Genomic DNA, 15844 nt, shown 5'->3' with positions numbered 1-15844 from the left:
TTGGACTTGCAGCATCCTTACTTTCATGTACATGTCCCGTGGTTCAAGGTAGGCAAGTAGTATTTTCAGTTTGCCGTTCTTCCCTTCAGCCTTAACAGCACCTCTCGGGTGTTCTTGAAAGTAATCGGGGGCAGTCGCAGCACATCTTCAGAGGTTTGGAATGCCAGTTTTATCAAACCCTAATGACTGGCTGTTGAAAGCAGGTTCACCCCAGTCAGTCGTAAACCTTATCCAGACAATGGTGAACTACTTGACATTGCTGGAGTTCTTGATCGACGTGCTGAAGTCATATCTGGCTGCTTCACAGAGACTTCCTTTTCTAGGAGCTGCTTTGGTCACTGTGCTGTTCAGGGCCTTCCTCTGTCACAATTCCAGGACATTAGGGCTATGTTCCTGATGTTTTAGCCCAAGTCTTGGGTCTCAGTGGTAGTGGTTCTGAGGCCTCTTGGTCCCTTGACCTCCTGCATTCTGCACCCTGCTCAAGTATGACAGATAGTAAATGCAGACTGTGCAGTGTAATCTGAAGTCTCTGTGGGCTTTGCACTAAGGAAACCTGTCAGATTCCACCCATGTTTCGGAGGAGACTGCAGCAGATCTACAGTTGTGGCTGCTCGACCGCAATTGGACCAGTGGCAGACCCTTATCCCTTCTCCTCCCAGATCTGATGTTGATAACAGATGCATCATAATTGGATTGGGGAGGACATCTTGGAAAGGTAGAGATCAGAGGAAACCTGACCACATTAATCTGTTTAAGTTGTGGGCCATTCACTTGTCATTGAAGGCCTCCCTACCATTGATCACAGGGAAGATGTTACAGGTTCTTGTGTACCTCAACACTTCCATGTGGTACTGCCACAAGCAGGGAAGAGTGGAGCCCCTGGTCAGATCTCTTGGTTAGGCTGGAGCTTCAGAGCATCTCCCTGATTGTTAACTGCTTGGTGGGATCATTAAATACCAAAGTGGAAAATCTCAGCTAGCGATACCTGAAGGATCTGAAATGGCGATTGTACTCCAAGGTGGCACAGGGCTTCTTCCAACAGCAGGGAGATTCCTGGTAGATTTTTTCATTCCAATTGAAAACATGCAATGTCAGAAATTTTGTGCACTGGAATATCCAAGAAGGCTCTCTCGGGGGGATAAATTCCTGCTAGAGTGGAGCAAAGTACTCCTGTACTCCTTTACACGTTTGCTTCTTCTGCCCCGAGTCTGAGTTTCTGATGGATACTCTGTCTAGTCACAGATTCCTCCTTGCTTCTGAGCTCCCCATACTGTGGAATGCTCTTTCCTGCTATCGAAAATGTCCCGAATTAGAGATCTGCACACTGATAACTCTGATTGATTTTGTTCTCTCCGTTTGAGTATGCGGACAGAGCCAATGCAGTAAGGGTTTTAGAAACCAAAGCATTCTGAAAATTGGTAATTTTATAACTGACCCTGCCGTTTCACTCATTATATTGGTACTGTCCACCAGTTATGATCCGCCAGTTCCTTTGGCACTTAGCTGTAAACCTGAATTCTGGGTGATTCTGAGTGGTACCACCTATGGAAAAGCCTTTGTATGGAATATAGGTCGTACCTGAAAACTTGCATTTTGTTTGGCTTGTGTTCCTTCCTAAAGGGTTAGTCTGAGAAAAGTCTATGGCTCCACTTTTAAGTGAACCGATTACTAAATAAATGGGGCAACTCTTAACTGTTTTTAAGTAAAAACAGTGGCATTATCATATATGTTACCAAACAAATGCGCATTGATAAATTATTCCCTGTCCTAATGTGCTGTTTCATTGAACATTACAGAGACAAAATGCAATACTTTGACTCTAGATCACTCTATTGTTCTAGATACGTGATATAGCCTGTGATGTTTACATTCCTTTTCATCAGAGGCCCAGTGTAATAAGTCAGGTGGCCTGTGCTTATTTTGCAGTTTGACCTTTGAATTAGTAGGTCACACCGCAAAATGTCCGGTGGCACAAGGCCACCGACTGACCTGCCTAATTAATATTAATTAAGCATGCGACTATTTGGGGCCCCCAGTAATTGGCTACGAATGCAGAGATGCAAAGAACCTTCCCTCTGTTTGGATTTAGAAATGTGACCCTTTTTAAAAAATTAAAGTAAGTGGTGATTCCAAAAACTATCCGATTTGGGAAAATATAATGTGGCGCAGACAGTGGTCCTCTGAACCACTGTCTGTTCGACCCCCACGCTTGAGGTCATTTTACAGGATTTACAAAGGATAAGGTTGTCCCTAAGAAACAACCTTCTATTTTATGAATCAGCTGCCACCTTCTTTGAGGTGTCATAAAGGGCCAGATGTACACCGAGAAGGATTAGTGGTTTCCAAATAGCTATTTGAAAATCGCTATTCCTTATGTATGAAACATTTAGTTTCATACTTGTGAATCTTAGTAGTTTGCAGGTCAACCTACCTCATGAATATTAATAAGGTAAGTCGCAATTTGCAACCCAATAGGAATCTCTGCCATCACTGGGATGTTGGCCTGCTGGGGTCAGCAGACCACCATGTCTGTGATTGCTTTTAAATAAAGCAATCTATATTTTTTTAAACACAGCCTGTTTTCCTTAAGACAATGAAACTGGGATCACTGCCTGCTCTTAAAAAATGTTTTTCCAACATTCAAAAAGGGGAAGGGGTCTCAATTTACAAATGCAATACCACCAAGTTGGTGGTAATATATAAAGGTTTTGCAACTGTATTTCTGTTGCAGAACCTTGATACATGACACTTGAAATTGCTATTTGGAAGGGATGTCCATTCCAACTAGCGATTTCTAGACCCAAACTGCAATTCTGGAGAATCGTAGTCTGGGTTTTTGTGCATGAGTAAAAACTTTTTGGTTGTCGCAAAATTCCCGACTTTGGAAATCGGGCTGTTTGCGACCTCAGAAATACTTCGTACATATGGCCCTAACTGATCACTAGTTTGCAACAGTTGTGGCTGCTAACCATTGATAACAAGCCATTGTGACTCAGTTAGGAATGGACGCACTTTTCACACATCCTCCTAAATCCGATTCAGAATGGATCATAAACCCCATTTTGTCAGAAAGGCTATTTCGACTCACAAAATGGGTTTAAAGCAAAGAAAAATAGCCATTTTGCCATCACAAACCCTATGATTTTAAGATTCTCTGGGTTTGCGATCCAAGGGGACACTAAAATACAGATTATTGACCAAGTACACACATTGTGATAGAGGGAATCGGGCCAAATGTGTGGTGCCTTTAGACAGTTGTAACCAGGCCATACAGGCGCCAAAACTGCAGAGAAATGATGTGTCACAATTCGATAACTTATGTAATGTCGCTGCTGACCTGTGTTGAACTTCAATGGATAAAGTATGTACTTGCCAACTTGAGTTTTGTTTTCAATAAAAAAAGAGTTAAAAAAAAAAAAAAGAAAAATAGCTTTTTGCATCTTGTTTCCTGTTTTCCTATCTGGTTTACAGATGTTTTACCCTACTACATTACTAGTTCAAAATGTTCCATGAAAAGCCACGTGGAGTCGTTAACATTTATTGCAATAGTTGATTAGACCGATGGCCTCTTCACAATATTTTGTATTTCATGTGTGTATGTCTGTCTTTCAGTATACCATGTGAAGGTTTTGCCACTTACCTATAGAATGTCCCACATTAATTTATGTTTTTTTTGTTGTTATTTCATCCGCAGAGGGACAACTAAGAGTGGATGCCAACATATCTGTGCATCGTCCTGGTGAAAGTTACGGTGTCAGGACAGAAGTGAAGAACATCAATAGTGCACGATTCCTGGCAAAAGCTATAGGTGATTTCAGCCGCTTTGTCTTGTTTTCCTTTTTCTGTGTATTCGGCACAATGATGTTTTCAAGAAGATTTCTTCTTCTCCCCTTATATCTTTTTCTGCGCTTCGGAGTCCTCTTTGTTACAGTTTTCTGTATACACCATGAACATTTTACACTCATTTACAATGTCCTCCATTTTAAGTGGTGTGGTTTCATAGCTAGAGTTGTATACGTTGGACGATGGCGCCCAGCAACCTTGATGATTCCTGATGGCCCTGAAGAGCAACTACATAAAAGAGCAGCTCTTGTTGATTATGTGTCATGAAAGAAAATAGATCACTATTAAAAATTTAATTTCTCCCTCACAAGATTCTACTAAATTGCGAGAAATATCATTATGTGTAAGATTGTGATTACATGCAGACAACATTTTCCCCTTCTCTCGTATCATAGCTTGGATTCAGAAGCTTTGATATGAGTTTTTACTGCATTATGCTTGGAACCTAACTACACTGTGACTAGCTCCTCTTTGATTACATTTCTGACCTCTCATGTATTGTGTTTCTAGGAGAGTTTTATATGATGACAGGTAGTTCCGATTGGATACTTTTAAATAATCTGGTCATTATCCTTGCGTTCTTGTGTAATGATACAAATATTAAAATATAGCCTTTAAAACCTGTGCCCTCGATAGCAGGGACCTCATTGTCCTGCCACAGGCAACCTTGCAAATTAAAAAAAGAATGCAAGAAATCGTGTCTTGTTTTCCAGTTGTGTTCTCTTTCCTAATAGGAAATGTTTATTGGGATTTGTTATCTGGCATGCGTTTTGAGCTAAGATGTTAAAGTTCTCTTTTAGTTCCAATTTTCTATTTCTTTTAAACCTTTACTTGTGTTTTTGAAGATTGATCATGTTTGTTCACATGGTTTCCGCTATAGACCTGAGGGAACAAGACATTTATAAACCACTCCTTTCCTTTGGTATTTGTCTGTCATTGGTATGGCACTGATTTCTGACTTCATAGATAGAGCAGTGCACTGAAGTGTTTGCAGCACAAGTGGTGGTTGCTGATGTTTTTGGCCTGTTACCTCATGCTTCTCTTGGGCCTCTGTTTCTTTCTCCAGATACTGCCCCTGCATGGGAGCTGCTGACAGTACATATGTACTCAACCCACCCCATGTAGGTAGCCTGTGAAAACCCTGTTCTGTTGTGAGGCAGTGCATTTACTGTCACAGGGTTGCTAGCATACTACTGTTTTCCATGTCTGATGCAGCTGTGTGTAACCTGCATAGTGCATGCCTGTTTTCCTGAGACTGTGAAGGGCAATGAGTGACATTTCCGTCCCTCTCCAGCAGCCTGAGGCTGCTTCAGGAAGAGTCCAAGTAATGGTGGTGATGGGAGCCACTGTTGAGTAAGGCTACGCACACAATCTTGGTTTCTGGAGCCTAGGGTGTTGCTATGGAATTGACAAAAGAAGCACTAGTGTTGGTGATGTCTGCAGTATAAGTGCTATTGTAAGAGGGTGTGGCTAACTGCCTAAGATGGCCGTTGCATAAGTTGAAAGCTCCTGAGCCCCGTAATCCACCTCAGAATTCTAGATTCCAGCAGCATCGAGCTACAAAACCAAAGAGCTGACGGCCCTTATGTGCGGGGGGACTCCCAACATTGATTTTTAAAGGCGATGCAGTGTGGTGCGCTGATTTGTACCCTCAAGCGCCAGGCTAAGAATGGTGGCTGGTTCGCTGTGAGGCCTGCAGGCTGGACTAGGGACTAAGGGCCAGATGTAGGAAGCCTTTTGCGCCTCGCAAATGGCGAAAAACGCAGTTTGCGAGACGCAAAAGGCCTTACGCGATGCAGAGTCACATTTTGCGAGTCGGTACTGACATGCAAAATGTGATTCCGACTCGCAAATAGGAAGGGGTGTTCCCTTCCTATTTGCGCCCGCATCGCGATGTAGAGTTGCTTTGTGACCGCGAAAGCGGTCGCAAACCAACTTGCAGTTACCATCCACTTGAAGTGGATGGTAACTCATTCGCAAAAGGGAAGGGGTCCCAGTGGGACCCCTTCCCCTTTGTGAATGCAAAAAAAATAAAAAATTCAGAGCAGGCAGTGGTGCTAAATATTCATGAGGTGAGTCTTTGCGACCCCATAGCGAGTCGCAGAAGGTGTCTGAGACACCTTTCTGCATCTCAGATTGCGATTTGCAATTTGCGAGTCGCTATGACTCGCAAATTGCAAGTCGCAATTGTTTACCTACCTACATCTGGCCCTAAGTGTGATTGCCGTGGACAGTCTGGAAGTCCTCCGATTCCCCCCCCCCCCTTCCAAATTCTCTCTCTCTCCCTCCCCCCCCCAAGCGAGCGGGACACAGCACGGGAACCAGCTTGCAAACACCATAAGCAGCATTCATGTGGCGTGTTGTTTGGCAGGTGAAGAGACACTGTGCCCACCGTACTTTGGCGGCCCCCATCAACAACCTGAGCCGTTGTATTCGACCTGTGGAGGGAAGCCCTACGTATTCACGGATCTGCCTGTAGTGACATGCAGGCCTTGTCATCCTGAGAGAGCACTTCTGTGATCCGGCACACCACTGCAGCCCAGACAACACTACAGGGGCAAATCGCAAACTGAATACATTGGGGCCTGCTCAGCTCCCTGGCATCTCTGGATGATGGGTCCCGGAAGAGGCAATGTCTAGACTGTTCTTGGTGGCAGGCATGGTAGGAACCTCAGCTGAACTCATTAAAGCTGCTGGGGTGCTGCAAACGGGGAGCAATGCCGGATCTATGGAAGGGGGCCTTTGCAGTGCACCCCCGGTGGACTGAACCTATAGGCCTACAGATATGATCCGCACACCAAAGACTGTGTTGAAGCCCTGGTCCTACTTGTGCTGGCTGCACAGTGGCCCTAGAAAACTGAGTGTGCTGATTACCTGTTGGGGGCACAATCAAACCAGCTGTGGAAAGACGTGGGGCCCACCTCCTGTACTTCCACTCTCCTTGAACTGAGCGCCCAATTTCAGAGTGGCATGGATGACCACCGCGACCTAGGACAGCACAATTCTCCAAGAAGTACCCCCTCTCCCCTCCCTTTTTTTTTTGTTCCAGCTGTATGGAGAGGCAGTAACTGGGGGGTCTGACTTGTGCGGGGAGTGATTACTGTCTAGCTATTTACCTGGATAGTTACTCTGGAATGCACTACCGCTTTACACTTCAAGTCCTGGGAATACAATTCAGCTCTCTCCTCTGCAATATGGTGCCTTGCCCCGCCACTGAGAGCGTGGCCCTCTCCCTGCAGCCTGAGACCTCCCCAGTAAACTTGTAGGTCCCCCAGGGCAGTGAGGCTGCAGAGAGGCACACGTTCGCTTGCAGAATATTGTACCCAAAAGCCACTGACACACATCATGGGGCACACCAGAAATAAACCAGAGAAACTGGATACCTGTGCCCGCTTCCACTCATTGCCCTTCGAGAACTTGCTGACCCAAACATCCTAAGACTGTGTTCCTCCCACAATGGCAGCAACCCGCATGGACAAATTGGGCATCGTTCTCCAAGGAATATGTGACTCTCCTATGGCAATCGAGCAACACTTGGGGGTCAACACGACTGACATCAGCCTTCTCAAGGGCGACCAGCGCAAACTGGCTAATAGAGTCAAAACACATTAACTGACCATCCCCGAGGTGAAACACACGCCATAACTCACCCACTTGCATCGGCAGGAGGAACAGCTTTAGGACAGAGCAGATGACATGGAGGGGAGAGCTTAAGGCAATAATGTTCAAATTGTGGGCTTCCCGGAGGGCCTCCACGCTGCTCAATTCATAGAGGACTGGCCCTGAACTTCGGTAGCCCCTTCAGTCCTGTCTGAACTGTTTACAGTGGAGAGAGTGCATCTGGGTACCCTTGAGATGGCCCATACCGGAAGCGAATGACCTTGAGTTGCCAGGATTCTTAATTTCAAAGACCGGGATACAGTGCTACATGCTGCACTTGAAAAGGTGCCCTTCCTCTTTGAGAATGCCAGGGTTTCTCTCTTCATGGACTACACACTCACTGTCCAACATATGCATGTTTTTTTCTAAGAAATTAAGAAGCAGCCATGTGCAGCTGGCCTTCAGGATGCCTTGTTATTCCCAGTAAGGCTCAAGGTGATCCATGAGCAACACACTATCTTTTTTAACACACCAGAAAGGGCGTGGGACTTGCTGGAACAGCACTTCCCGGATTCTCAATGACACAGGCCACCAAGACCTAAACCATCAAAGTTTCAGCAAGCACCACAGAGACAATGACAAGAGGCATCCAATCGGGATGTCTCTGGTGCAGCCCACTCCCTGCAGCAGGTCCTAGAGGGATGACAGGAGGTGATCCGATCATCGTCCTCTCTTTGACTCGCCTGAAACCCCATCAGCTCCAGCTTGTCCCAGAGCAGCGGTTCAGACTCAGATGGCAGCAGGGATTTCAATTATCCCACAGATGACACATGACTTACGGGGTTGAAGATTATGAGTGAGTAATAAATATGTAATGATGTTTTCCTTTCAAGTTGCCACCTGCGGTTCTGTTCTGTGGGAGGGCCCCATAAGCTCATGGACCGTACTGACTGCTGGATATTTCTGCTTGCGATGAACATGCTTGGTTCACTCGTACTGTTGGGACTCTGGGCCCACAAGGGCCACAATAGTTGACGTGATTACATCATGTGCTGGTGACACACCCTTCGGACTGGGTCTTGCATGCCCCTTAGGAAAAGGCACACAGTTTCTCATGGTTGATATGTGAATGTTTGGTGTTTTTGTTTCTGGCCAAACTACATTGTATTGCTTGACCCAGTACTGGGTGAATGTAGACTTATTCACCCACTATATGTAATAGCAGTGCTGTGGAGTGTATAATGGAAACTGTCATTCCCGTCCCTGGAGAAGTGTCTCAATTGATGCAATGTCTGCATATTTAAATGCTTATATCATCCTTACTTGGAATGTATGGGGTTTGGGCTCTGTGTACAAACGGCATAGGGTGCTGGCCCAGTAACATGAGCTTCACACATATATCACATTCTTGCAAGAGACCCATTTCACTGCCACTGAGGCTCAGAAACTATGTAAAAAATGTAGAGGGGAATTATTTTGCATATCCTGCTCTGTGTAGATGAGCGGTGCTGCAATATGACGCTGTGCCGGGGTCCCATTTTCTGTGTTAGACACAAGAATTCTCATGGAGCTTACCTCGTACAGACCATTATCACTTTTAAACAATGAATATAAAATCTTAAGTAAAATCATTGCACGTAGGCTGCTCCCATTGCTCCTGAGGTTATTGCACACTGATCAATGTGGCTCTGTTCCCTGACGTAGCACCTTCCTCAGTATCGGTCGCTTGTTTCATATAATGGAGACACCTTGAGAGTGGTACGTATTTGCTGGCTGTCCCTTAATACTCATCAGGCCTTTGACACCCTACGATGGGACTTCATGATGGCCGCATTGGTCTTCTACAGACTACCCCCAGCATATGTACAGTTGGTGCACCTGTTATACATGGCACCCACGGCCAGGGCCTGAACTTGACCTTACATCTCTGACTCTTATCAAATATCGCAGGGAACTCAGCAGGTCTGCCCCCTTTCACCACTCGTTTTAGAAATTACATCTTTCGTTGACAGTGGTTTGCACCCTGCCCAAGTAGGGACCTTCACTGTAGTCAGGGTAAAGGAGTCGCACAGCAAAGATAACCCTAATCACCCCCTTGGTAACTTGGCTCAAGCAGCCAGGCTTATCTCAGAGGCAATGTGTAAACTATTTGTAGACACACACACACTAACACAGTGAAAACACCACAAAGGTCCTCCACACCAGTTTAGAAAAATAGCCAATATTTATCTGAGTGAAACAAGAACAGAACGACAAAAATCCAACATACACAAGCAATGATATGAATTTTCAAAGATTAAATCTTAGTAAAGCACTTAAAAACGCAATAGCTGGAGACTGCTTTGTGTAAAGACAGGCACAGTCCTATTCCGGTGCAAGTGTCAGCTCCTCCCACCACTCTAGCTCAGGAAGTCCCATCAGGATATGAAGGGCACACCTCAGCTCCCTTTGTGTGACTGTCGAGTGAATTCACAAACAGGCCAACTGTCATCCTGACGAGACGTGTTTTCCTTAGTGCGGCAGAGGCACAGAATGGTTAAGAAAGAAAATGCCCACTTTTTAAAAATGGCATTTTCAAGCTTGTAATTTAAAGACCAGCTTCATCAAAAGATGGTTTTTTAAATTGTGAATTCAAAGACCCGTAACTCCAAATCTCAATCTGCTCCCAATGGGAAATTACATTTAAAAGGTATTTCAAGGCAATCACCATGTTACCCTATGGGAGAGATAGTCCTTGCAATAGTGAAAATCACCTTTTGCAGTATTTCACTATCAGGGCATGTAAAACACACCAGCACATGTCCTATCTTTTAAGTACACTGCACCATGCTCATGGGGCTGCGTTGGGCCTACCTTAGGGGTGACTTACATGTGGTAAAAGGGAAGGTTTGGACCAGGCAAGTAGGTGCACTTCCTAGGTCGAAATGGTAGTTTAAAACTGCTCACACAGATACATGTTTACAGGGCTACTCATGTGGGTGTCACAATCACTGCTGCTATACAAAGCCCACACTACCACTTGGGACAACACAGTTCAGATAGCTCCACAAACATTCCAATATTTAGGCATTCAAATATATTGTGAAGCTAAGGACTTCCTGGAAGGTAACCTCATCCGCAAGATCACCTTACTGGGATCTCAAATCAGATTCTGGATCACACTGACCATCAGTGGCAAGGCGCTTGGCACTGGCAAAGATGGTCATGTTGCCACACTTGCTGTACCACTTTGTGAACTTGCTGCTTATAGTGCCAGCATGGGTTTTTTGATTATTGAACACCATGCTAGTGGAGATTGCCTAGGGAGACGGATGCCATAGAGTAAGCCTTGCTAAGCTGTAGTTGCAGACAGATGGAGGGGCCTGGGCGCCTCTCAGATTTAAAACATATTCTTTAGCCAGGCAGCTACAATGGTTGTTCTACTGGTTGGCCCGATGCTATACGGAAGAAATAGATTACACGCGGAATGACTCAGCTGTGGCCACCTCCATTGTCTGGTGTTCCCGGTTGTTGCTTTGACCCCATCTGGTTCCCCTTTATTGCACATAACCCTGGCCTAGTGGAGGATGGCAGTGAGATACACTGGCTCCATGATGTCATGTGCATCGAATATACCACTGTGCGGTCTCCCCATGTCTTCAGACACACTGACGTCCGTGGTTTAGGCCCTTGGGAACACAAGGGAGTACTGATGGTGTGTTGCTTGTTTCAGGACAAGAGCATTATTGTCTCATACTGATTTTGTACATGCACAAGGGTTACCAGAAGCCCTCTTTTTAACACGTCAGCATTCTTCATTATGTCCAGTGGTACTGGGCGTTAGATGGGAGAGAGCCTGCTTCAGGCGTTGCATACCAGGGGACATGGTAGACACCTAGTGCAGTGGCTCCAGTGGGGACTCCTAGCCCACTTCAAGGTATCATTGGTTTCCCTAAACACTAAATGGGAGGCTGATCTTTCCAGAGAATCCACACACAAAGAATGGGTGTATTTTCTAGAATATCCCAAGAAAGTCTCACGTGATTCGAGATTTAAAGGCCAATCTTATGCATATGTTATGGTCATGCTCCTCGTTGTCGGCTTACTGGGTTGAGATATCGTCAACCCTGACGGAATTCACCGGCATGACCCAGTGAGATACACCAGCACACTTTTAGGATTACATCCGTGGCTGAAGAGCTCTAAAGCAGCAATGCGCTTTATTGATGTGGCCTTATTACTGGCGAAACGAGTAATAACTAGAAGCTGGAAATCTCTGAGGACCTTATGGGTCGCTCAATGGTAGAGGAAGTAGCACATTGGGGACTGACGAAAAGCATGGTGTGAAGGTGAGAGGAGTATAGAGGACTACGAAAAAGGCCCAACTCGCTTGCATGGGACATGCTGCTAGAAGGGCACAGGATGAAGTGTCAGAGACAGAGTGAGAGGCATTATTCATTCCCACTGAGGACATCCTGGCCATACTAAAGGCCTTATCTCCCTCACTTTTTCATGGTAGGCATAGGTATGCACACTATCCCCTTTTTCTTAACTATGCAAGATACTGGAACCGCTCCCCCAATATCACAAATGCTCCTTTTATACTTTCCTACTACTTTGACACGTACTTGCATTAAATCACATACACTTCATGCACAACCCTTCACACGCCCATAGTTACTGAGAGGTAGCACAGTTTTGTTGATTGGAGGGGCGGCAATGTGGAATAAAGTTAGCAATATGTTGTGCAGTTGTTTTTCTGCACTGGAACCAGCTTCTATCCTTATACAGTCTCTTTCACATGAAAAAAGTGTCATTGTATTGTGTAATGTTCGAATGTATAGACATAATGGGTCATATGTTGTGAATTCATATAAGGCAATATAATTTATGTAAAAAAAAAGTGCTATGGTAAGTACTGGGGGCTGCGCTGCTACTTAATATGATTGTGCTGCTTCTCCTTGTTGGGACTGTGGCTAGGAGTGAGAAGAGGTCATGACTGTTTCTGTGCATCTTATTGCTTCTACAGCAGGTGTCTCCAACCAGTCGATCATGAGCTCCCAGTAGCTCCCTTCAGAGTAGCTCACAGCCTGGAGTTCAATTTTAAATAAGCCCAGGGCCACATTTTTCCTTTTAAATTCAAGAGAAAGCTGTGTTTATTTTATATTATTATCATCAGGCTGCAGATATCTGCGCCTGATAAGGAACAGTGCTGCAATCGGATTTATGACTCAGGGCACAGAGGTGAAGAACTGAATCACTAAGGTATTCAACTTATTCCTTGCCAACTCAGTATTGAAGGTGAGAACAAAATAATATTTCTCAATGCTTTTAAATTGGAGAAAATGAAAAGTTACCTTATAAATAATGTTTCATTTTATTTTTTTTCCAAAGTGTTGCATTTACAAACAGCAGGTATCTCAGTGGCCACATGTTCATACATCCCCAAAGACCACTCTCTCACTGACAAACATGGAAGGCCTATTATAGCGCTCCTAATCAAAGTATTTTGTTCAAGGCATAGTATCTGGCTCTATGGGCATTAGGCTTAAAGTCAAGGAAGCTGTGGGTGGGGGTGTCTGGTAATAATGCAAAAGGTGTTTAGCCTATATTGATTCACATAATTGTTTTAGTCTCAGTCATCAGGGTAGGATTCCTAGCCTGACAACCAGAATAATTCAAGCTTGTGAATCTATGAAATACGCGAATACTGGAGATCAATGTAAGTCATGGCTTCTTCTCTAGTATTGAAGCTTTCATAGATTCAAATGCTTGAAGTGCTGCCCTTTGTGTGCCTGGAACACCGACGAAGACGATGACGGCGAGTACAGTCACCTAGCACACAAGGGAGGGAGGGAGGAAAACGAGAGTGACACACAAACACGCACATCACACACCCGACACACACACACCATACACACGTCCAGCTGCACACGAAAAACAATTTGCACCCGATACACGACAGAATAATGCAAGGACAACAGGAATGCACCAAGGTGAATGTATTTATATCATCAGCTAATAGATAATCAAATTGTCCGTGAAACAGATATGTACACATGTACACAAAGGGACGCTGCCCAGTCCAATGTTCAAAGGGCCCACATGGCCACAGGGCACAATCCAAGGCCCAACTCGAATCCTGACTTCATCTGGATAGTACTCTGCAGGGGCATCAGTTTGCAAGTGGACAGGCACCTCAGCCGAAGTCGGGAACAAGCCCACTGGTTCTGGAGGGGGCTCCATGCCCATTACTCAGTGCTGGGGAGTGCAAGGCCACAGTCTCTGGAGTGGGTGACTTGCCCACTGGTTCTGGAGGGGGCTCCATGCCCATAAGTCAGTGCTGGGAAGTGGAAGGCCACGATCTCTGGAGTGGGTGACTTGCCCACTGGTTCTGGAAGGGGCTCCGTGCCCAATACTCTGTCCTGGGAGTGCAAGGCCATGGTCTTTCAGGTGCGTGACTTTCCCACTGGTTCTGGAGGGGGCTCCATGCCCATTACGTTGTCCTGGCGCATGCAAGGCCACAGTCTCTGAAGTGGGTGACTTGCCCACTGGTTCTGGAGGGGCTCCATACCCATTACTCAGTGCTGGGGAGTACAAGGCGCCGGTCTCTTTAGTGGGTGACTTGCCCACTGGTTCTGGAAGGGCTCCATGCCCATTACTCTGTCCTGGGGAGTGCAAGGCCGGGAAACCTTCGGGTAGCTGTGCGCTATATAAAATCATTAAATAAATAAATAAATAAGGCCACAGTATCTCAGGAGGGTGACTTACCACTGGTTCTGGAGGGGGCTCCATGCCCATTACTCTGTTGTGGAGATTGCAAGGCCACGGTCTCTGGAGTGGGTGAGTTTCCCACTGGTTCTGGAGGGGGCTCCTCGTACAGCAGCTCCTGGAGGGTGGCCTACATGGTTTTCGCTGGTGGTGATGGCTGCACTGTGGTGGAAGATGGAGGTGACTCCTGGGCAGCCTCTGCAGGTGGTGATGGCTGCACTTCCTCAGCTGGCGGAGGGGGCCCGGTGACCACTGGTGGTGGTGGAGGTGTCACCCTGACAGCCTCTGCTGGAGTAGAGGGCTTTGTCCTCTCCAGGACATGGGGCGTGGAATCCTTACACTTCCTGGCAGGGGTTGATGGCTTCTTCCTTTTCATGTCAGGTTGTACATGGTCCTTAGCCTTCTGGGCAGGAGTCGAGGGCTCCTTCCCCTTCTTGGCTGGAGGTGCAGGCTCCTTCCCCTTCTTGGCTGGAGGTGCAGGCTCCTTCACCTTCTTGGCTGGAGGTGCAGGCTCCTTCCCCTTCTTGGCTGGAGGTGTGATATCCTTCCCACCACGACTAGTCAGTGCCACCACTGTCCCCGTGGACTGTTTGGCTGGGGTGCCGGGCTGGCTCGTTGGGACCCTCCCCTTACATGCAGGACCGGGGAGGAGGAGGGAGGAGGTCAAGTTGGGCAAGGAAAAGCTTCTTAGGGCGGGTGGGAGGAGGGAGGAGTGTTGGGAGTGGAAATTGAGGGAGTGGTTGTAGGAGGTCAATGTCTGCTGGATTTGGGTGCATGTGCCATCCACCTCAAATCAGCATACTGTCCATACAGTATGCTGATTTGAGGTGGATGGCTGTTGGGTGTGTGAGTGCTTGCGTTTGTGTCCTTTAGGAGGGGGGACAGGGTCGAAGAGGACACAGGGGATGCATGCATGGATGTTGTGGAGGTGTCTGCTAGTGAGGTGTGTGTGCTGCTTGGTATGGTGATGCTGGTGGTGGATGTTGGTGCAGTATATGCATGTGTGAGTGCAGACATGCCTGGGAGGGAGGTGGCAGAGGAGGAGAAGGGGGAAGACAGTGGAGGCAGTGGATGTTGTTGTTTCTGCATCTGTCTGGTATTTGCGTGAGTGCTTGTGGGATGAAGCGTGGTGCCTGTGTTTGCCTGTGCCACTCTTGGGTGTTGTCTTGTGTGCATGCTCGTCAGTATGTGTGCCTAGGATTGGTTGGGGTTGACGAGACTGGGACTGGGAAGTGGTAGTTGGAGGGGGAATGGTAGAAACAGGGACAATGGCTGCTATCAGAGAGGCGGCCAGAGCCTGAATCGATCTCTGTTGGGCCGCTAATCCACCGTGAATGCCCTACAGGAATGCATTGCATTACTGTATCTGGGATGCTAGCTCCTGGATGGCACTCACAATGGTTGATTGCCCTACAGAGATGCATCTCAGGAGGTCAATGGCCTCCTCAGTCAGGGCAGCAGGGCTCACTGGGTCAGGGCCTGAGGTGCCTGGGGCAAAGGAGATGCCCACCCTCCTGGGTGAGTGGGCACGGGCAACTAGCTGAGGGACTACTGGGAGGGCGGTGCTGGTACGGGGGTGGCAGCTGTACCTGCAGCTGGGGTGGCCACAGAGGTGTCCGCCACCACCAGGGAGCTTCCATCAGAGGAGGTA

General features: G+C 46.7%; 1 protein-coding gene across 1 annotated transcript in view; it reads left to right on the top strand.

The window, feature by feature from the left end:
* GATB (glutamyl-tRNA amidotransferase subunit B) overlaps positions 1–15844 on the top strand; it is a 684248-nt gene that overhangs the window by 441575 nt on the left and 226829 nt on the right. Inside the window, exon 6 of the mRNA XM_069242652.1 lies at positions 3695–3808. Within this exon, the coding sequence (XP_069098753.1) occupies positions 3695–3808 (114 nt within the window). The remainder of the gene's footprint in view (positions 1–3694; positions 3809–15844) is intronic.

The sequence above is a fragment of the Pleurodeles waltl genome, chromosome 1_2, assembly GCF_031143425.1.
Source record: "Pleurodeles waltl isolate 20211129_DDA chromosome 1_2, aPleWal1.hap1.20221129, whole genome shotgun sequence".
Lineage (NCBI taxonomy): Eukaryota > Metazoa > Chordata > Amphibia > Caudata > Salamandridae > Pleurodeles > Pleurodeles waltl.
Note: the sequence above shows the minus strand (reverse complement) of the source record. Positions and strands in the feature narration are given on the sequence as shown.